Genomic DNA, 23,692 nt, shown 5'->3' on the forward strand with positions numbered 1-23,692 from the left:
TTGGGATGATGTCCTGGTTTAAAGGACAGGTGACTGCCAAGGAAGGCAGGAACCTCCCTTGGAATGGAAAAAGTGACCTCCCCCCCCGCTCCAAATTATTATAACTTTGAAATTAAGGGACTTTCAGACAAAGATATGGGAAAAAGAATACAGTTTTTACTAATATATCATACACAGAATCACACACAGAATCACTAGGTTGGAAGAGACCTTCAAGATCATCGAGTCGAACCCATTCCCTGACAAAGCAACTAAACCATGGCACCAAATGCCACAAACAGTCTTTTTTTAAACACTTCCAGGGATGGTGACTCCACCACCTCCCCGGGCAGACCATTCCAGTACTTTATCATCCTTTCTGTAAAAAACTTTTTCCTAATGTCCAACCTAAATTTCCCTTGGTGCAGCTTGAGACTGTGTCCTCTCATTCTGTCAGTTGCAGCCTGGAGAGAGAGACCAACCCCCACCTGACTACAACCATCTTTCAGGAAGCTGTAGAGAGTGATAAGGTCGCCTCTGAGTCTCCTTTTCTCCAGGCTAAACAACCTCAGCTCCCTCAGTTGTTCCTCATAGGGCTTCTGTTCCAAGCCCCTCACCAACCTCATAGCCCTCCTCTGGTTGTGCTCAAGCCTCTCAAAATCCTTCCGAAACTGAGGGGCCCAGAACTGGACACAGTACTCAAGGTGCGGCCTCACCAGTGCCGAGTACAGGGGAAGGATGACCTCCCTGCTCCTGCTGGCCACACTATTCCTGATACAGGCCAGGATGCCGTTGGCCTTCTTGGCCACCAGGGCACAATGCTGGCTCATGTTCAGTTGGCTGTCGACCAGTACCCCCAGGTCCCTTTCTGCCTGGGCACTGTCCAGCCACACTGTCCCCAGCCTATAACACTGCAGGGGGTTATTGTGGCCAAAATGCAGGACTCGCCACTTGGACTTATTAAACGTCATCTTATTGGATTCCATCCATCCATCCATCCATCCATCCATCCAACCATTCCAGATCTCTCTGGAGAGCCCTCCTACCTTCCAACAGATTGACACATGCTCCCAGCTTAGTGTCGTCTGCAAATTTACTAATGAAAGACTCAATGCCCTCATCTATGTCATCAATAAAAATATTGAACAGAACTGGCCCCAGCACAGACTCCTGACGGCCACCACTGGTGACTGGCCACCAGCTGGATGCAGCACTGTTCACCATCACTCTCTGGGCCCAGCCATCCAGACAGTTCTTAACCCAGCAAACAGTGCTCCTGTCCAAGCTGCGGGCTGCCAGCTTCTCCAGGAGTATGCTGTGGGAGACCATGTCAAAGGCCTTGCTGAATTCCAAACAGACAACAGCCACAGCCTTTTCTGCATCCACCAGGTGGGTCACCTGGTCATAAAAGGAGACCAGGTTGGTCAAACATGACCTACCCCTCCTAAACCCATGCTGGCTGGGTCTGATACCCTGGCCATCCTGTAAGTGCTACATGATGATACTCAATATAAACTGTTCCATTACCTTACTGGGTACTGAGGTCAGGCTAACTGGCCTATAATTACCAGGATCCTCCTTCTCACCCTTTTTGTGAATGGGTGTCACATTGGCCAGCTTCCAGTCATCTGGAACCTCACCAGTGAGCCAGGACTGCTGGTAAATGATGGAGAGCAGCTTTGCAAGCTCATCTGCCAACTCCTTCATCACCCTGGGATGGATCCCATCTGGTCCCATAGATTTATGAACATCCAAGCAGCTCAGCAGTTCTCTAACTGCCTCCTCCTGGATAATGGGGGAACCATTCTGTTCCCTGGCACCATCAACCAACCCAAGAGGACAGTTGTCCTGGGGACAAGCTGTCTTCCCACTAAAGACTGAGGCAAAGAAGGCGTTAAGCACTTCTGCCTTCTCTGCATCTGAAGTTACCAAGTTCCCTCCCTCATCCAGTAGAGAACAAAGGTTGGTCTTACCCTTCTTTTTACCATTAATATATTTGTAAAAACATTTTTTATTATCCTTTACCAATTTGCCAAATTAAGTTTGAACTGAGCTTTGGCCTCCCTGATTTTTTTCTACATGCTCTAGCAGCCCCCTTAAATACTTCCTGAGAGACCTGACCCTCCTTCCAAAGATGATACATCCGTTTTTTATTCTTAAGTTCCTTTGAAACCTCCTTGCCCATCCAGGCTGGATGTTGGCCCCATCGACTCATCTTTCGGCACACAGGGACAGTCTGTTCCTGTGCCCTCAACATCTCTGTTTTGAAGCACGCCCACCTTTCCTGGACTCCTTTGTTTTTAAGGATTACTTCCCAAGGAACCCTCTGAATAAGTCTCCTAAAGTGGCCAAAGTCTGCCCTCCATAACTCTAATGAATGTAAAAGTCTTATTAACGTTCATCCTGATTTCATCAAATATCGACAACTCTATAACTATATGATCACTGTGCCCCAAGCAGCCTCCAACCACCATATCTCCCACCAGCCCATCTCTATTTGCAAACAACAGGTCTAGCATAGTCCCTCCCCTGGTGGGCTCACTCACCAGCTGTGACAGTAAGTTATCCTCCATACACTCTAAAAACTTCCTGGACTGTATACATATCTGTATAATAAGGACCAAAAAACGACCACAACGTCAGCAATAAGAAACAAAAACATAACCCCACTAACAGCTTTATCTTGGCTGCAGGCACTTCCCCTTCAGTGCATTTATGCTCACAACCAGCAGGGATGCTGGTGGCTCCCAGCTGAGCAGGGCAGGACAGGTGCGATGATTTCCCCCCAGCTCCAGGGGTCGCTGTGGAGCGAGCTCAGCTGCCTCTCTCCATGTGGGCAATGGCGGACGCACAAGTGGGAGAGATAGAAAAGGGGTTTCCTTTACAAACTCACCACAGGCCTGGTGCCCCTCCAGATAGAGAAAGGAGCTGTAGCAGGAACCTCTGAGCAGCGGCTAGAACAGCAAAGGAAGGCACACCTCAGGGTGGCAAACAAAATATAATAGAAAACTCCACAGCCTTAGCAGGAGCCATGGCGGTCAGGTGGACATGGGGTGCTGGGTTAGCGTGTACTGGAAAATTCTGGCAGCACACATTTCACAGTCATGGATAACCTGAGAAATACTGTCCGTGGTTAAATTCACCCCTCAGTCTCATGCCCACTTATAGGTGGCATCCCTACCATGATGGCCTGAGGCATCATGGGCCCCATCGAGCTAGGAATAACTCATCCTTGTGTTACCAGTCTATCTTTGACATCTGTATCTTTGCAGCCTGGTCTACCTGCTCATTATTTTGGTGCTCCTCATTATCTCTACTCTTGGGGACATGGGCATCTACGTGGTGGACTTTCACAGGTAGCCTCCCTACCCTGGTAGCAATGTCTTTCCACTCTGCAGCAGCCCAAATTGGTTTTCCTCTACACTGCAAATTAGCCTCTTTTCACCTCTCCAGCCATCCCCACAGAGTGTTGGCTACCATCCATGAATCTGTAGAGGTACAGCTTTGGCCGCTTCTCTCTTTCTCCAATGTCCAGGGCCAGTTGAACGGCTTTGAATTCTGCAAGTTGGCTTGATCCACCTACTCCTTCAGTGTCCTCTGTGACCTATCGTGTGGGGCTCCATATGGCTGCTTTCTACTTCCGATTCATCCCTAATATGCGAGAGGAACCATAAGTGAAAAGAGCATAGCGTGTTTCCTCTGATGGCAGTTGGTTGTATGCTGGAGCTTCTTCAGCCCATGTCACTTGTTCTTTTTCTTCATCCATGACAGCAAAATTTGCACCTTTGAGCCAATTTGTAATTACTTCCAAAATCCCAGGGTGATTCACTTTACCTATACGGGCGCACTGTGTGATAAAATCAATCCACTTGCTCCATGTAGCATTGGTGGCATGGTGGGTAGAGGGAACCTTTCCTTTGAACATCCATCCCAGCACCAGTAGTCAGGGTGCCAGGAGGAGTTGCGCTTCTGTACCAGTCACCTCTCAGGTGGCTCTGACTCCTTCATAGGCAGCCAAGATTTCCTTCTCCGTTGGGGTGTAGTTGGCTTCAGACCCTCTATAGGTTTGACTCCAAAATCCTAGTGATCGGCCTCGAGTCTCCCCAGGCACCTTCTGCTAAAGGCTCCAGGACAAACCATGGTTCCTGGCTGCAGAGCAGAGCATGCTCTTCGCCTCTGGTCCTGTCCTGACTGGGCCAAGGGCTACTGCATGAGCAATCTCCTGCTTAATCTGGGCAAAAGCTTTTTGCTGCTCAGAGCCCCAATGGAAATTATTCTTCTTAAGGGTGACCAAGTAAAGAGGGCTCACAATCTGACTGTACTAAGGAATATGCATTCTCCAAAAACCTATGGCGCCTAGGAAAGCTTGTGTTTTCTTCTTATTGGTTGGTGGAGACATTGCTATGATCTTGTTGATGACATCTGTAGGAATCTGACGCTGTCCATCTTGCCACTTTACTCCCAGGAACTAGATCTCATGAGCTGGTCCCTTAACTTTACTCTTTTTGATGGCAAAACCAGCTCTCAGAAGGATTTGGATGATTTTCTCTCCTTTCTTAAACACTTCTGCTCCTGTGTTCCCCCACACAATGATGTCATCAATATACTGTAGATGTTCTAGAGCTTCACCCTTTTCTAGTGCAGTCTGGATCGGTCCATGGCAGATGGTAGGGCTGTGCTTCCACCCCTGGGGCAGTTGGTTCCAGGTATACTGCACTCCCCTCCACATGAAAGGAAACTGAGGCCTGCATTCTGCTGCCAGAGGAATGGAGAAAAATGCATTGGCAATGTCTATAGTGGCATACCACTTTGCTGCCTTGGACTCAAGCTCATACTGGAGCTCTAATATATCTGGCACAGCAGCGCTCAATGGTGGAGTCACTTCATTCAATGCACGGTAATCCACAGTCAATCTCCATTCTCCTTCAGATTTTTGCACAGGCCAAATGGGGCTGTTGAAGGGTGAGTGGATTTTGCTGACCACCCCTTGGTTCTCCACCTCTTGGATCATCTTATGGATGGGAATCACAGCATCTCGAGTGGTTCTATACTGTCGACGATGCACTGTGGAAGTGGCAATTGGTACCTGTTGCTCTTCCCCCTTCAGAAGTCCTACTGTAGATGAATTCTCGGACAGTCCAGGCAAGGTGTTCAATTGCTGGATGCCCTCTGTCACTACAGCTGCTATCCCAAATGCCCACCTGAGTCCTTTTGGGTCTTTGAAATACCCACTTCGGAGGTAATCTGTGCCCAAAATGCATGAGGTCTCTGGGCTAGTGTTGTTTTTGCGGGGTCCCTTGTGTCAGGAAGGAATGATGGATCTGACTCCATGTTATTAGAAGGCTTGTCGCAGACACCTTTTCATTAAAAATCTTTCCTTAAGATTTTTTCTTCCTGAGAAGCTGAGAGGCTTCAGGAACAAAATGTAAACAATGGTTATCTGCTGCTGTGAAATGCAACAGGTGCATCTGTGATTGGTCTCCTGTGCTTGTTTGTAATTAATGGCCAATCACAGCAGAGCTGGCTTGGACAGAGAGTCTGAGGCAGCTGCCTTTGTTATCATTCTTTCTATTCTATTCTTAGCTTGGCTAGCCTTCTGAGATGAAACTTTTCCTTCTATTCTTTTTAGTATAGTTTTAATGTAATGTATATCATAAAATAATAAATCAAGCCTTCTGAACATGGAGTCAACATTCTCATCTCGTCCCTCACCTGAAAACCCCTGTGAACACCGTCACAAAGGCTAATTTAATTTTTTATGATACTGTATTATTTTAAAGAAAACTATACTAAAGAATACAGAAAGGATACTTACAGAAGGCTAAAAAGATGATAATGAAAACTTGTGACTCTTTCTAGAGCCTTGACACAGCTTGACCCTGATTGGTCAGTAAGTCAAAACAATTCACATGAAACCAGTGAAATAATCACCTGTTCGATAAACAATCTCCAAACACATTCCACATGTGAGCACAACACAGGAGAAGCAAATGAGATAAGAAATTGTTTTCCTTTTTCTCTGAGGCTTCTCAGCTTCCCAGGAGAAAATCCTAGGTGAAGGGATTTTTCAGAAAATATGACTGTGACATGTCACCCTTTTTAGTATAAAGAAAATAAAAAGAGACTGCATTTGCAATTCTTCTGCTGGGCCCATGCAGAACAGAGAACAGACACATGTCGAGAGGTTTATCCGTTGCCAATCAAAACGTCAGTCAAGTGCTTCCATATAATGATCAAGCAGATTCTTTTCCTGTAGAACATCTACTTCTATCATAACACTAAAACAAGGGTTACAATATAAGGAAATGCAAAAAAAAATGCAAAAAATCTTCATTGTTTCAAGTCCAAACAGCTGAGTTTCAGGAAAAGGTCCATTGACTGGAGATGTTGATCTTTGACATCTCTGAAGGTCCTTCTTGGTCCTGAAACAGCTTTGCAGAATCCTGAAACAAAGAACTGCCAAGGAATGTCACCAACAATTATCAAAAATCCATTGATATTTATCAAACAATATTGAAACCTTTAATTGAACCACCTGGGCTGAGGCTGACTCGTGGCTTTCCAGCACTTTGATCTTGCAGCTCTTTCCATCTTTTTTTTTTTTTTCTTTTTTCCCTTTTTTTTTTTTCTTTTTTCCCTTTTTTTTTTTTTTTCCAGAAAGAACAGCAGCAGCAGAGGGTGTTTTGGACCCTGCGCCACTGGGCAGGATGGCGTCCCTGGCCCTGATCCGGGTGGGTGGACCAAGGACCCCAGACCTGGCTCACAGAACGGTGGCCTGGGCCTGGGGATCAAAGCCCCCAAACCTGGCAGTGAGTGGGCCAAATGGCCCAGACCCAGCCCGCAGGGCAGAGTTTTTGTTCTCACAGCCTGCTCCCACCACGCTGACAGTGCCTTGGCAACAGAAGTGACCTAACGCCTCCTCCCTCTCCCCCCAGAACCACTGGCGCATGCTGGCAGCTGGGAAGGAGAAGCTTTCCCGGGGATCTCCATCCCAGATCTGGGGGTCTTCTTTCCCCAGAACAAGTGAGCAACGCCTGTTGTCTACTGAGCCTCTCGCCTTCGCGGTACAAACAACAGTGTTCCCGCTTTCTGCTTCCCGGCACCATCTCCACCCCCTCCAGGTTTGAGGCCAGAGGCAGCACCTCTGGGAGCCACCTCCCCCACACTGCTGACGCGCGCAGGGGGAATCAGGCGTTCCGAGCCCCAATGAGAAGCCCCCAACCACACGAAAATCGGCCTGCAAAAAATCGTGTCCCAGAAAAACAGTGAGTTTCAAAGTGTTCAGCTGGGAGGCGCCTGCATACTGCTGTCGAGCTGTGCTGCCTCCACTGAGGGACAGGCCAGTGGCAGGCTCCGACACAGACGCTGATGCGAAGGACAGAGTCCCTGAAGGCAGCGGAACCGCGGCTGGGTGCGGCAGGGGCGCGCGAGGAAGCGCTGCCGCGCTCTCTCTTGGTTCCGGGCGGGGCAGCACTGGTGCGATCTCTATCGCTGCGGGAGGGGTTGTCAGGCTGGGCGCCGGCACCAAATCGGATCGCGGAGCAGCTGCCGTGGCTTCCCCTGGATGCGAGGGGGACAGGGCAGGTGCACTCTGCAGCACCACTAAATCATTGCTTAGCAAGACACTGGAATTTGCGAGGAGCATTTCCGGATGCAGTGGGAGCGGCGGAGGCGGCAGGGCAGGCGAGGTCTGCATCGCCGCTGAACTGTTGCTTAGCAACACACTGGAATCCACGAGGGGCAGTTCCAGAGATGGTTGGGAGAGGCGCTCGGGTCGGCGTGGGAGGTGGCGGGGCCACGGGCAGCTCTCTCATACCTGCCGGAGCGTTTTCGGGACCACACACAGCGACGGAGGACGCCCCATCTTGATGACAGGCTGCCGTTGCTCACCGCTGCTGGCGATTGCCTGGCAACCCGGGCGAAACAGCAAGAGACGGTGCTGCCAGCTGGAGGCCGGCGGCCGCCTCCCTCCGCGGGCGGGGCGAGACCAGCAAAGATGGCTCACACGCCCCACGAGGGAAGGGAGCAGGGAGGGGAAACAGCTCCTTTTGCCCATTCTCCAGAGAGGCAGAAAATATCTTCTGAGACGCGGGCAAAACGGCACCCCCCCCCACCGTGCGGGGAAGCTGGAACCAGCAGTTCCTGTCCTTGGATGGATTCTTCTCCTATTGGCTCTGGCGAGGGGGCTGGTAGCTCCCCGCATAAGACGAGGTGCCCCCCCCAAGGGGGTTCTCTTCCTCAGAACAGAGAAAAGAGCTGCATACGCTGGAAAAATTCGACACATGCCCTCATCCCGCTCATATTTCTCCCCAAAATAGAGATCCAGTGTCTGCCAGGCTCTCAGGTTCAGTGAGGACCTCCTATCTGTGAAAAACCCATTAAATTTTGCCCATCTGAAAAACTCATAGATATGTCTCTTCACCATATGAATTCTGTCCTGCAAAGCTCAAAATCTCCACATCCAAATAATGTTCTCCTCTGACTGAGAAAATTGAATTTCTGTTTCTGAAGGTACCTCTTCCCAACTGTGCCCCCACATTTTGTGTAGGACAGTATTGTCAGGAGGGGAAGAGTGAACAGTACCTTGCGACAGTGTCCAGTTTCAGCAAGCTGGTCAGCATAGGAATTCTGTGAAGGTCTCCTGACATGCTGTATGGGAAAATTCAGTAGATCTTCTGCGTGTTTAGCCTCGGCTGTGAACTCTGCCCGATATCAGGGTCTTGGTTCTTCAGCTCCAGGCTACAGCCAACGTCTGGGGTCACCATTTGCAGGGTGCCCAGATGAAGGAGGGAATGATGAATCTGACTCCATGTTCTTAGAAGGCTAATGTATTGTTTTATGATACTATATTATTTTAAAGATTACTTAACTAAACTGTACTAAACAATACAGAAAGGATACTTACAGAAGGCTAAAAGGATGATAATGAAAACTCATGACTCTGGAGCCTTGACACAGCTTGACCCTGATTGGTCAATAAGTCAAAACAATTCACATGAAACCAATTAAATAATCACCTGTTCGATAAACAATCTCCAAACACATTCCACGTGTGAGCAAAACACAGGAGAAGCAAATGAGATAAGAAATTGTTTTTCTTTTTCTCGGAGGTTTCTCAGCTTCCCAGGAAAAAATCCTGGGCGAAGGGATTTTTCAGAAAATATGACTGTGACAGGCCAGTCACAATAGGATGTTTCTTCCACTCATTTCCAGTCAGGCTCACATCAGCTTCCACCAAAGTAAAATCCTGTGATCCTCCTATCATGCCAGTGATAGAGACAGATTCTGCCCCCACGTCTTGATGGGATTAATGTGCATTGCGCATCAGTATTGACCAAGGCTTTTTATTTTTGTGGTTCTGATGTGCCATACCAATGAATCCACACAGTCCAGAAAACACGGTTTTCCCTAGCCTCTACCTGGCCAGAGGCAGGGCCCCTCTAAGCCTGGTTATCCCTCTTTTCTTGGGCATATGTCTTGGAGGTTCCTTCAAGGGGATTGGACATGTCATCATCATACCTGGCAGTTCAGCTATGGGCAACTGGAGCTGCTTTCCTTTTGCTGAACTTCCTCTCTGAGTTTTGCCTTCCTTCAATTCATGCACCTGTTGGGCCAGAGCAGCAGTAGATTTTCCATCCCATCCCATCTCATCTCTTCATATTTTCTCCGCAATCACGCAGGAAGAACCACAGCTCAGCTCGTGGGGTGTACCTTCTCTCTCCATCTGGGAAACGTCTGCATTGCATACCAGAACCTCTGATCTGTACTGCTGAGATTTGGAGAAGGTCTTCTTTAATCTCATCTCTGAGCTACTTATGATTCACCACTATCCTGTCTTCTAATTTCTGCAGACATATTTCCACCGCTGCGATTCTGGCATGTGTTGGGCCATGTACATCATCTGCATATGCTTGGAGCTTCTTTGCCACATCAAGTACAGTCTCATCCCTGTCATGCCACTTCATTATTTCTAAAGCAGAAGCATATTCATGTGGCCCAAGTCATACAAGTTTTCACCACATCACAGATGTACATGGTACCAAGTCTGGATTCCTAGTTGTTATGTCACCTGAGAAGATAATCTCTGCCACTCCATTTCTCTCAGGTGTTGGATCCCTTGTTCGATAGCCTTCTGTGGCATCCATATTCTCTGAAAAAATTCCTTCGCCCAGGATTTTTCTCTTGGGAAGCTGAGAAGCCTCAGAGAAAAGGAAAACAATTCCTATCTCATTTGCTTCTCCTCTGTTTTGCTCATGTGGAATGTGTTTGCAGTTTGTTTACCCACAGGTGATTGTTTCATTGGATTCTGGTGTGAGTTGTTTTGACTCTTCGGCCAATCGGAGACAAGCTGTGTCAAGATTCTGGAAAGAGTAACGAGTTTTCATTATTATCTTTTTAGCATTTAGTAAGTATCCTTTCTGTATTCTTTAGTATAGTATAGTATTTTTAATATAACATAGTATTGTAAAATAATAAATTAGCCTTCTGAGAACATGGAGTCAGATGCATCATTCCTGCCTTCGTCGGGGCAATCCCAGCAAATACAATAGTCTTCCACTGGGTTTGCTGCATATAGAGATCGTCTGCACACAGGTATCTTTGTGTTACACTTTCCAAGACCCGTGCCCAGAGGCTGTGAGGATTAGCCCTCCTCATCATTCCTTGGTCAATGATGGGATCATGGGACAGGGATCCCAAATGCCTCGCTTCAGTGACATCCAGAATTGTAGCCTCGCCTGCAACATCCCAAAGACGGACTAGCCAACTAATTATGGATTCATCAGGTCGTCGAGTGTAATCCTTCCTTAGGCCCCGAAGGTCCTTCAGGGAAAAGGAATCAATATTAGCTTCTGATCTTTTGCCAGTTGCTTTGACTCCTGATTTTATGTCAGGATTGTTAAGGATCCTTCTCCTGCATCATCATCATCATCCACTGGTCAATCGGTCTTGCCTGTGCACTTTCTGCTTCTCATGCTAGTAGCAACAGCCATTGGTTTAGGCTTATTGTCTGGTTTAGCTACTGGCTTCGTAACTGGGGTGTTGGCTGCACCTTGAGTGACTGGGATAGCTGCTGATTTATCTCCCTGCCCCCCTTCCTCTGTCTGCTGCCCTACAGTATCTAGAATTGTGCAATAAGCATAGGCCAGGGCCCAGCTTATTGCAATGATCTTTTTCTCCTTAGGGTCATCATGGCACTTCTCTTTCAGGTATTTCCCCACCTCAGCTGGGTTCTGAATTTGTTCATGTGGAAAGTCCCAGACTATAAGGTCAGAAAATTCCTTCAGGATTTTGCCCATATCCTCCCATTTCCCACACCACCCAGGATTTTCCACACCTGGGTCTACTCCTGGGTCAGGGGTCTCATCAGCCTGTCTAGAATCTCAGCCCTCATTGTTGAGAAGCTGCAGACTGTATAGAAGAAGCTTACCAGATTAAATACCAGAAAGATGGAGTCTTTAACAGTTAGGGGAAACTGAACATTCTCCAATAGGGAGGTAACAGATTCAGAGGAGAAGAAGGAAAGCAAAGGCTGAAAAGCCTCATCCCCTGCTCCTCCTCTAACCAAATGGGTGCATAACCATAGCTATGAACCATTCATACCTGGAACAGACCCTAGCACCTTTATAAACTTCCTACAAGTCATTACCTCCAAGCCCAGCCCATTAACTATTCAAATCAGTGCTCCTCTACTGCAGAAACTATGTATTGGGGACAATACCGGAGCTATTTCTGGATAAGAAAATAAACCTAGGGACCATAGACACATTAAGAACTCAAAAAAACCTAGGGACCAGGAACACGTGCAAGCCTTCACCCCAAGAGACATTATGAATTCAAACAACATGGCTACTAACTGCTCTATACCAACAGAGAATAATTGCAACCAAAATACAATTAGAAAAGGTTTTTTTCCACTCTCTCGAGCCACGTGTTAGGCGCCAAAAATTTTTCCTAGTTTGAGGCAAATGTGGGAGAAAACCTCCAAAAGAGGCCCATCCAAGAAAGCAAACCCACATGACCCCTCCCCCCAACTGGTTCGGGAAGGATTTCCTCAGAGAGAAGTTGAAAAAAACCTGTTTATTTAACAGGCAAAGCACTCTCTAGCACAACAAAATGAACAATAGCAGATGACAAAACTCATTTGCTGCTCTGAAGAGATGACAAATTCAGAAAATCTCTCCGGTGTGTGGTCACTCTCTTATCAGTCACTCCGGCACTGGGAAAGGCTGCTGACCAGAGTAGGCCCTGGTAGGCTACAAAGTGCAAGCTCTCAGTGTTTCCCCGGGTCTCAGTCCGGAGCAGGTTTGAACAGTTCCAAAAAAAGGGAAAGAAAAACAGTCCAGGGAACTTCTGTGCCTCAGCTAGTTAAACTAACTAAACACCAACAGAGTGCCGTGTTCTGCCCCATCCATGCCCAGACACCACAGTGAAGGAGTGAGAACAGACTGATAACAAAACTGTGCTTCTTCTTCTCCCTGCCTTCACTCTCAGAGCCAGTCTTGAAGGCACAGAATATAATATCCAGCATAAACAGAACATACGATTGGGGATACAAGCATCATAACGTCACTCCAGGACATGGTGGCAGCAAATTCTTCCTGCGGTAGGAGCAACTTGACCATTTCCCTCTAATCCTAAGAGCAGGAGAGAGAGAAGAGCTGAGCCTAGCCCCTCACCCCTCAGCCAAAACCTCCTGGTATCTCTCCCCTTCCCAAAGAAAGCCCCTCATCTAAGAGGCTGAAGCTAGCTGCACCCCTTCCCCCCACTATGGCCACTTATTTTGTCTCTCTTAAGTACCAGTCATTATTTTCTCTTAGGCAACAGATGAGAGAAAATTCCCTGAGAGAAAGGAAAAAACCCCCCAAACTTTTAACTTCCAACAGATGATCAGTAGCTCTACAGTAAAACTAAGTGTAAGAAGGAGGCAAAATATGATACTTTAATCTAGACTATAGACAGATTTTAGTGCTAGAGACAAAATGAACTATTTCTGAGGTCTTTTGGTTTTGTCAGTCTCTAAACCTACAGACAAGATATTCTGGGAAACAAGAGGTGCTGGGAAAAATTTGTTTGTCCATGGTAATTCATGTAGCTCTTATTCTCTTACTTATGTTGCTGTTAGAAGTAGTGGCTATGATCATGATATAATTTATCTTTTTTCTCCTTTCCCTTCCACCCCTGGCCAGTATGACTTCTCACTGGAAAAGAAAACAATTGAATGGGCTGAAGATATCAAAAGAATTGAAGCTGCCCAGAGAGAAGCTGCACACAAGGCAGAAGAAGCACTAGCAAAATCAAAAGCAGCTTCAGAGGACATCACCAAAATGGGGTTCTCAGAGGGACCTTGCCCTGAAGTCACACCTATTCCTATTAACCCCATCCTTGCTAGCCTGCAGCACAATAATATTCTTACTCCCACACCAGCAAACAGCAGTGCTGTGAAACAAAAGGTTCTCAGTCCACCTCATCCAAAAGCAGACTTCAACCCAGCTGATTTTGAATGTGAAGAAGACCCTTTTGATAAACTGGAATTAAAAACTATCAATGATAAGGAAGAATTAAAAAATATCCTGGAAATTCATGTTGGTACTACTAGGCCTATTATTGCCCAGGTATTTGATAATACATTTCCCAAAGTAGAGTCTGAGTCTGTGTTGCAAGATGAGAAAGTTCTGACATCCATAGAAAGGGCTACATTGGACTTCAAACCCCTTCACAAACCAAATGGCTTTATCACTTTACCACAGTTGGGAAACTGTGAAAAGATGTCTTTGTCTTCCAAGGTGTCACTGTCCCCTATCACTTCAGTGAGCAACATCAAATCCCTGTCCTTTCCTAAACTTGACTCTGATGAGAGTGATCAAAAATCATCAAAGCTTATGAGCACTTTCCACAGCACTACCTGTCTCCACAACGACACTTTTCTCAGCTCTTTGCAGACCTGTGCTCAGAGTAAAACCAGTGAACTGAATGGACACCATATGGTGGGTCTTTCTGCTCTAAATGAGGACAGTGGCATGGAGACATCAACATTATCCTCTTCATCCAGACTGCCTTCCCTGGCTGCATCAACAGTTTGTACAGAAGAATCATCTCAAAGCACAGCGATTATGGTAAACACAGTGGATTAGAGTTGGGGTTGCTGGGGAGATGTGGAGTTTTGAAGGTGCAGAGACAGATGTTGCTTCTAAAATGTCCTGTGGTTTTACGTTCATTTAATGGGAGAGATGTGTAGATCATGTGCAGTAGTTCTTCTTCATTTATGTTGCAAATTGATCAATTAAACAGCTCTTCATGCTGGCAGTTCTGAACCTCAGATTATTACTTCACACGTTCCCCTAAATCTGATATTTTTAGACCAGTTTTGGTGATTTTGCTTTCATCTTTTTGGTACTTGTTCATAGTTGCACACCACTGAGATAAGCATATGAGATCTTTGTACAATCTTGTGTTTTGTCTTATCCAACTGAGATATATAAGATTCTGAACTGCTCTTAGGTTTTGAATTAAATCTCTTCTAGATTTGTTCTTCAGTTTGCTTATATATTAGCTGGAAATAATGGACATGCCAGCTTTTCAAGGAATAGATGCAATCACAAATTGAAAAACTCATGTGCTTTGTCACTTGAGAGAAAAAGTGCTTGCAGTTAACCTGGAGTGAAAGAATTGTCTTTTTTTTAACGTTTAATTTATTTATTTTCTTTGTGAGATAATTTTTTTAATTTACCGTCTTCCTTGTAAAGGAGGGGGCAAGGATTGCTTTCTGAATACTAAAAGCAGTCTGGAGGAAAATCTTGGATCACTTACGTTACAGTTGGTTGCTGTACAGCTCTGAGACAGGAATTTTATGTTTCATTTCTTCAAACTGGTAGCAAGTTCCAAAATTATTTTGGGGACACAACTTCACACCAGTTATTGTCTAGGAATAAGAGCAGAAATTTGAGTAAGTTTTGAGGTTAGACCCCAGCTAGCAACAAAGCTCCAGGCAGCCACTCGCATCATTCCCTTGCCAGCAGGAATGGAGAGACAATCAGAAGCAGACAAGCAAAAAAGGCCTTGATGCTGTACAAATGCTATTCAGCAATAACAAAAATATTTCTATGCTATCAACATTGTTTTCTGCACAAATCCAAAACATACTAGTCCATACTAGCTCCTGTGAAGAAAATTAACTCTACCTCAGTCAAAACCAGTACATTCCACCCCTTATTCCTGTTTTGGTGTGAAAACACAGGTGTCTGTTAAGGAAGGCAGGAGACTTCCTTAAAATAGAGAATGTAAATCCCCTCCATCCGAATTATTATAATTTTGAAATTAAGAAGCTCTCAGGCAAAGATATGGGCGTAGGAATAACACTTCTTCATTAGGAAAGAAAATTAAAATAAAATAAAATAAAATAAAATAAAAATGCAGTAATACGAAACAATACTGACAGAGTCAGAATATGACCTGACACCCTGTTGGTCAGGGTGTTGGTAGCAGTCCAATTAAGTGGTGGCTGCAGTCCTCTTGGAGTGACAGATGTGGTTCTGTTGAAGCAGTGATCTTGGAGAAGGGTGTAGTTTTCCTCTGGAGATCCAGTGGTGGTGTAGATGGGCCTGGTCTTCCTCTGGGAATCCAGTAGGAAATGGCTTCCTGTGGTGTTCCAAATCTCAGATTATATCCAGGTAGGAATGCTTGGCTCTTCCCCCTGAACAGAGCATCATACAATGGGATGATGTAATTTTATCAGTCATGCAGTGAGACTCAATGGCCCATTAACAGAGGATATTTCCCCAGAGAGAGGATTGGTTGTGGAAGAGATAAAGAAAACTGCCCCACCTGGTTTTAACAGGCGGCCCAATTAACAGAAGATAACTGCCCCACATCTAACAGAAGGCAATAGAATACACACTCCCAGCCATATCTTCCATTTCTATCCTAAGACAATTCCACGGTGTTTACATAATGTGCAGGTCCTACACTATCCAATACAAGCTCATTAACCACCCCACTCCTTCCCATTCTTTGATATAATACACAGATATCATTCCCTTATTCTGCACATCAGGACACTGCTGCTTTTAAGGCTTCTCTCCTCCATTGGTTCATTTGGTTTCTGTTTGTCCTGGTTTCAGCTGGAGTAAATTTCTTCTCAGTAGCTGTTACAGTGCTGTGTTTTGGATTCAGAATGAGAATGGTGTTGATAACACAGCAGTGTTTCAGTTTTTTGCTAAGTCATGTTTATCCTTAGTCAAGGACTTCTTTTTTCCTTGTCTCATGCTCTGCCAATAAGGAGATTCGCAAAAGAAACTGGGAGGGGGCATAGCTGGGACAGGTAACTCAAACTGACCAAAGGGATATTCCAAACCTTAGAACGTCATGCTCAGTATATAAACTGTTGGGAGTTACCCAGAAGGGCAGCCAATCTGGGTTCGGGAAGGAAGGAGGAAGGGGGTATCTGGCATTGGTCAGCAGGTGTTGAGTAATTGCATTTTGCATCACTTGTTTTTTCCCTTTTTATTATCATTATCATCATTTGCCATTATCGCTGTATTTTACTTTATTTTCAATAATTAAACTGCTCTTTTCTCAAGTTGCAAATTTTACTTTGATTCTTTTCCCCATTCCACGGGGGCGGAATAGGAGAGGGGGGGTTGAGCGAGTGGCTGCATGGTGTTTAATCTCCAGCTGGGCTTAAACCATGACACTGTTATAGTAATTCCTGTAACATACAATTCAAATAATGTCTGGCAACAATTTAAAGGTATATCCATTACAATCTCCACCCCTGGTCCTTTTGGGCCAGGTTATAGCGTTCAACACTGCAATGAACTCCCCTTGTTTCCAGCCTGGCTGCAACAAGGGGTTTCCTGCTAGAGTCCACCATTATTAGTCCCCATCATAGTCCTCTATGGCTGCAGGGAGACAGCTTCCTCACCATGGTCTGCACCACAGACTGCAAGGAATCCTTGTTTCCCCTGCTCCAGCATGGGGTCCCTCCCATGGGAGACAGTCCTCCACAAACTTCTCCAATATGGGTCCTTCCCATGGGCTGCAGTTCTTCACAAACTGCTCCAGTGTGGGTCCCTCATGGGCTCACAAATCCTGCCAGCAAACCTGCTCCAGTATGGGCTATTCTCTCCACAGGTCCTGCCAGGAGCCTGCTTCAGTGCTGGCTTCTCATGGGATCACAGTCTCCTTTGGGTATCCACATGCTCCTCTGTGAGGCTCCTCCACAGGCTGCAGGTGGATCTCTGCTCCTGTGTGGACTCATCCATAGGTCACAGTCCCTTCAACTTGAGTTCACACTGGAGTTCCAGCCTGTCCATTACAGCAGCAGTGCCCTGGCAATCTGCCAGCCCAGGCATATCACCATTGCTGTTATCTAAACACTCCCAGGCACAATACAGTGAGGTGATGAGTAGCACAGCACTACAGAAAGCAGAGGAAGCAAAAACCAGCCACTAGTGAGCACTAGACTCTAAAACAGTCAGGCAAGCAAGCCCATGGCAAGCGCAGGACCCTGCCAATTAATAAACAGCACTAACAGCTATAAATTTGTCCTAGCACATTCCAATAAAATCTGTTATCTTGAACCCTTTGATCCCCATGTTGAGTGCCAAAAAGGACTGTTGTGGTTTAACTCCAACCAGTAACCAAGCCCCACACAGCCATTTGCTCATTCCCCTGCCAGTGGGATTGTGGAGAGAACTGGAAGGGTAAAAGATAGAAAACTTGTGAGTTGAGATAGACAGTTTACTAGGGAAAGCAAAAGCTGTGTGCACAAGCCAAGCAACACAAGGAATTAATTCACTACTTCCCATGTGTTCAGCTATTTTACAGCTGTGAAATGACACATAACAGTTACTTGGGAATATAAATGCCATCACTCCAAATGTCTCCCCCTTTTCTCCTTCTTCCCCTGTCTTTATATACTGAGTATGATGTCATAGGGTATGGAATATCCCTTTTGTCGGTTGTGGTTAGATGTCCTAGCTGTGTCTCCTCACAACTTCTTGTGCATCCCCATCCTTTACACTGGCAGGGTGGTACAAGAAGCAGAAAAGGCCTTGACACTGTGCAAACCCTACTCAACAGTAATAATAAAAACCCCCTCTATGTTATCAACAGTCTTTCCAGCACACAACCTTATATTAGGTACTGTGAAGAAAGCTAACAACCCCAGCCAAAACCAGCACATCAGTAAGCTTGTTATTTTTTTTCCCCAAAGAACCTAAGATCTGAACACCAGTACTCACGAAGCCTAGTGAAAGCTGTATGGTGAAATCCTCTAGCTGGCTCTAAAATAATCTGACTATTTCTCTCCAATATAAATGATGTTTCAGTGGTTCTGTGGCCTTATTGACATACTACAGGGTTTTGTGACACCATGTGCTCTGAAACAAGTGACACTGCTACTCTCCTGCTCTCTCATCTCTTTTCAGACTTAGGTGAATGCATTATTGATTGTGAATTACAGTATTCTGACAACTAGTGTATTTTTCAGCACAAGAGAACAACTGTTTATTGATTACTAGAACAAATTTAATACAGTAAACTTTGGAAGAAACAGCAGCATGCTGAGCAACTGCCCACTGTTACAGATCACAGGTTTGAGAGGTGACTATCCTCGTATGTAGCTCAGAGGTGAAAACTTGAAGTATGACACATCTCTAGTGGTTAATATCAAAGATCACTTACAACTAGATGGCCACATTTTCACTCTTGACTATTCAAATCTCTGTGCTGGATTACAACTTATTAAAGACTAGGAGCAAAGGTATATTCTCAAGAATGCTGTAAGGAAAGATACAAACTGATAAACAAAAAATAGTTTTATTAGGAGAAGTAATCAAGATCTTAATTTGAAACTGTTTCTATTTTGGAAGTAGCAAACCAAGAAATAGGTATGCCAACAGAACTAGACTTCAGAATGTACTTGTTTCATATTTCCACAATATGGTCCCAATGGCTGGAAAAGGACAGCTGAGTTGCAGGAAATTGAATCACAGAATCATTTAGGTTGGAAAAGACCTTTACTATCATTGAGTCCAACCTTTGACCAATCACCACCTTGTCAACTAGACCAGAGCACTGAGTGCCATGTCCAGTTCTTCCTTGGACATGATTTTTAAATGTAACAAAATTTTGAAATTGTAATTGAAGTAAATGTAACAAAATTCCTCAGAATGTGAAAATGATAGAAGGAAGTCACAGTCATCTCTGTTACTGGTAGTAGAAGGGGCATGTTTCCCTTCAAGATTACACAAGAATAAGCCTGTCCTTTTTAGAAAGCCTCAGAACAATTACATGTCCCAGTGTATTTCCCAGTGGCTTTGAAATATAATTATTTTTTTTTCTCACAAGACTAGAAATTGTAACTTTGGATTTGGAGTTTCCACTGGAGTTTATACTTTACCAGTGAATTTGATCTAGAGTTCTTTGGATAGAAATAAACTTGTGATTTCTCTGAGACTGCATTGATTCTGTTCTGAGTGGTCCTTTCTCCTCAGCGTGTTTATGGTGGGGTTTTTTTTGTCATGGTTGTTTGGTTTTGTTTGGGTTTTTTTTTTTTTTTGAAGCTCACTAGTTTGCTTTTTGCAGCATTGGCAGAGGGGAGAAATGATTAGTGAAGTCAGCAGATTGGAATTAAACAAAGCTGATCAGAGATCTGATTAGTATGATGCATTTAAAGAAATCAGGTTGCTGGAGAATGGGGCGTTCCTGGTAGACCATTCAGAATATATATTGCTGCAGTAGCATGATGTTTGCAGTCACACCAGCTGCAGACAGGGCTCTTGGCCTATAAAGTCCCTAAAAGTAGGCACAGTGTACAAGTTCATACTGAAAGCAATGTATGTTTGCTTCTTGAAAGGCACTGAAATGCAAATTTGAGATGTAAGGGGGCATGACTGATGAATGACCAGTCCTAGCTTTTTCCCCCAAAATTCCTTTAGCTGTTTCCCTCCTCCACTGGAAATCACTGACCTCAAACACAGGTTGTTAAGCTCAAATACATTGAGAAAGAGGAGTTGGTCCTGGAGTCTTGAATGTCTAGTCTAAGAAGCAGTCTTGGTTTTCCTGGCTGCAGCATTTATAACAAAGCATCATCCTTCAGTTTGATAACCAGCTGATTTCAGGGCTACTCTAGAACCCCACTTCAGTGTATCCCATATTCTAGTGCTTTTTGCTTTGGCAAAAGTATCTGGAGGAAGGGTGTGTGTGAAGAGCTTTGAACCCCTCTACCACCATGAGGACAGTTTCTTGCACAAACCAGTCCATCAGACCAAACATGATTTCTCAGGCTTTGTGTCCTAGAAGATAAATTATTACCCTGGAGATGAAAATGGGTAGAAATGCAGAACAAGGCTTCCCCCTCCCCCCTTTTTATTCTCTCCTTCCCTCCCCCAATAGATAGAATTTGCCAAAATCCTAACATATAGTCTCAAAATTGTTTTTCTGTGAATAGAGGTTTTTTTGTTGTGGTTTTTTGGTTTGTTTGGGGTTTTTGTTTGTTTGTTTGCTTTTTTCAGTTTGGGCCCAAAGAAGGCCTTTCTGAAAGATGTAGACAAACTTTCAAGCAACCTATGTTGGCTTTAAAAGATATTAAGGAAAGGCAATAAACATAGGCCCTTGGTCCAAAGTAATTTCTTGCAGTCTTTTAAAATTTGATTTAAAATGCAGGAAGACTTTGAAATGGATTAATTGAAAAGGGCAGAGTTCTGATTTTGCACTGCTGTTATCTTGAGTAAAGTAATATAAAGTGGAGGGTTGATTCTGCCCTCTGGCAGCCTGGTTCTGCAGAAATGGAGGAGGTGTACAGCAAGGAACATTATCCAGCCTTGTTGGTGTACTGAGAATGGGACCAAGTTTTGGGCACTGGTAGAAAAATTGCATATTCTTTTTAGCCAGTGTACCATTTTGCTCGTATATGGTGGTGGTGTGGATAAGTGATTTAGGTCACTTAAAGAATCACCATCAAAAGTATTAGCAAAAGTGGTTTTAATATGAATTTATAAAAGTGCGATTTAACAAAGTTTGATGGCAAGGTTCGCTCTATTACTTACTACATGGATGAAATATACAAAAGAAAATCAAATTAAAATTGATTTAGAATCATTTACACAGAGACCAAAGATGCAAAAGGGTAAGAGAGACCCTCCTGTTGAATCACAAGGTTCATAGTGGACCCCCTTGGTTTCTCAACTCCTGACAGAGCTTAGGTGCAGCTAGGTCCAATTTTAGTATCAGGCTTGGACAATGGTTTATGTCTAATGGAATTAGCTACATGGATTTCATTAGTATTAATTCAGCATGCTAACAGTCACTTGCCAAGGATCTGTTGTGAAATAAAGGGTATCTCCACCTCAGGCAAAGAATATCAAAAACTGAGAGACATCCCAGCTCAAGGGGAAAGTCACTGGTGTGCAGTCCAGTTGCAATTTAGAGAGAACTCAAATTGGACTCATCAAACGATCTGTTGTTGATAAAAAGTGTCTTTGCCTCCAGGAGCAACCTTGAGAGGCATCCCATCTCAAGAAGAGACAATTGCCCTGCAGCCACACTGCCTAACAGGGAGAGATCAAAGGTGGCTCACTTAGATTGTCATATATATGGGATAAAGTGTTTGGCTGGTTGTCAAATTGCATATGATGGGAAAAGCATGCATGAGACTTCTTAAACCCACAACTTTCTTTGGTCCTTGATAAATGCATCTTGGAAAAGTCACACACAATTCATGTATTAATTGCAAAATCATGTTCCAAGCTCATATGCATCAATGCTCTCTGCTCCTGTGTTTCATAGAACTGAAGCTCAGACCTTTACTTCCTTTGGAGCCTGTATCAAACTACTGCAGGTTTAGTTAAGGGGGTTGAGTGCATCCATCACAGGTGTATGAAATGAAGTGCTTTGAGAGTAGAAAAGACGTACGTGTTTCTCTTACTCCTCATGGTCAAAAAAAATTAAGGAAAGTCTCTAGGCAATGATTTTAAAATTATCACTATCATTCAGCCAGCATGTTACACTGAGCTTTGTGAACACGTAGAAGTCACAGTGACAGAATAAAAAAGCTTACAATTATTATGAGAGGGGACACATCCTTCTTGACATATAATCTGTTTTTATAGAGTGCTGAAAGAAGAAATTATCCTTATGATGTCTATTCTATAACTTCACATAACTGTGTAATGTCTGCATCTCACATGTGGAAACCTGATCAGACCACAAGTCTCCCTAGTATAGTAGACTTATTCCCAGATCTCTCCCATAAAACCCTTCCTCCACAGCTGTAGCAAATTCTGTTCACTGGTGCATAATGTTCATAGTCATCTTATTTGTGTGTTGTCCAACAGGTGCACCCAGACTACAAGGAAACAAAAATACTTATGGTAAGTTCCCAAATACCTGTGTGCTTGCATTGGATCATGTTTCTGAAAATCTCCAGAAGTAGTGTGCCTTTGAGTACAGAAAATCATAGGTGATGAGTAAACTGGGGGTAAAGGAAGCAATCTGCATGCTTCTGCTGAGGTACAGGGTTGACTATAGCATATGGTTGGGCACTGAAAGGTTTTCATCCACTGGTGGGAAAGGATATATTGGCAAGAATCTGAGTTGCTGGTTGCTGTTTTGAGGGTTAAAAAAGTATGGTGGGAATCAGACTGTGCACTGTTGGTTTCATCCAAACAGTGAGTAACTTCCCAAGGGCAGTCTAGAAAGCCTCTTGGATTAATTATATGGGGTATCCTGGTTCTGCACTAGCCAGAAACAGGATGAAGGGATGCAGATGGCCATCACCTCAGCCTCTGGATTTTCCCCTTTAGGTAACACACCAAAATTTCCCAGTGTCTAAAGTGCCCAATAATATCAGCTGCACAAAACTGTCAGGTGACCCTGCTCCTGAACTACAGCAGGCCCTCTCTGCTAGTGAGAGGCAGTGCATAGAGACAGTTGTCAACATGGGATATGCACCTGAGGACGTCCTGAAAGCCATGAAGAAGAAGGGGCAGAACATAGACCAGGTAAGAGCTTGTGCAGTGGGAAGAAACCCTTGATTGGATGCTGATTCTGCTGAGAAACAAACCTAGGTTTACAAAATGTATAGGGGGAATATATTTATTCTAACAAGGGGTTGCAGCCTGTAACTGCCATGGTGTTAACCACTAGAGAAGTTGTCAGCTAGTAATAAAGGCTCCCAAAACCAAAGAAAAGAGTGTCCACACTTGTTTCTGATGAGAAACTGAGTCAACCACACCTGTGGGTGCTGGGTAAGAGCTGCACTGAGCTTGGGATGGGCCCTTTGCTCCATGTTAAGCTGGGAGAGGTACTGGGCCTTCCCAGAAGCCACAAAACCATCCAAAGGAAGCTTAGCATGGCTCTATGCCATGCTTTGTGCCATGTGACAAAAAAACAGCCAACTTCCCTTGTTCTGAGCATGGGTTGCAATGCTCATGTCTATACTTGTAGAGAGGGATTTTGCCCCTGCAGGCTTACATCCCTGAAAGCCTCTTGCAAGGCACGACTGACCAACTTTCTTTAAGTGTGCTGTGTTGCTTCCTGCCTCATTGTGTTGCCTCAAACACTTGCTAAAACCAGGTCATTGAACATTAAATGCGACAGGGTGAAGTGTGGCTCTGTGTCTTGGATCTGCTTCAAACATTTTAAAGCAGGAAGAGTGTGGCCAAACTTTCTGTGTGGGAAACCCTTGGTAAACTGTGTTCAGAGCATTTCC

General features: G+C 44.7%; 1 protein-coding gene across 4 annotated transcripts in view; it reads left to right on the plus strand.

Moving 5' to 3' along the window:
* The window catches only part of LOC132086111 (ubiquitin-associated protein 1-like), an 86,955-nt gene that overhangs the window by 57,932 nt on the left and 5,331 nt on the right, over positions 1 to 23,692 (plus strand). For 2 of the 4 annotated variants that reach the window (XM_059491565.1, XM_059491564.1), the window contains exons 4-7: positions 11,187 to 11,246; positions 13,167 to 14,093; positions 22,317 to 22,352; positions 22,785 to 22,982. In XM_059491565.1, the coding sequence (XP_059347548.1) occupies positions 11,187 to 11,246; positions 13,167 to 14,093; positions 22,317 to 22,352; positions 22,785 to 22,982 (1,221 nt within the window). The remainder of the gene's footprint in view (positions 1 to 11,186; positions 11,247 to 13,166; positions 14,094 to 22,316; positions 22,353 to 22,784; positions 22,983 to 23,692) is intronic. The other 2 variants (XM_059491567.1, XM_059491566.1) reach the window with 1 other exon arrangement.

This window comes from Ammospiza nelsoni, chromosome W (genome assembly GCF_027579445.1).
Source record: "Ammospiza nelsoni isolate bAmmNel1 chromosome W, bAmmNel1.pri, whole genome shotgun sequence".
NCBI classification, from domain to species: domain Eukaryota; kingdom Metazoa; phylum Chordata; class Aves; order Passeriformes; family Passerellidae; genus Ammospiza; species Ammospiza nelsoni.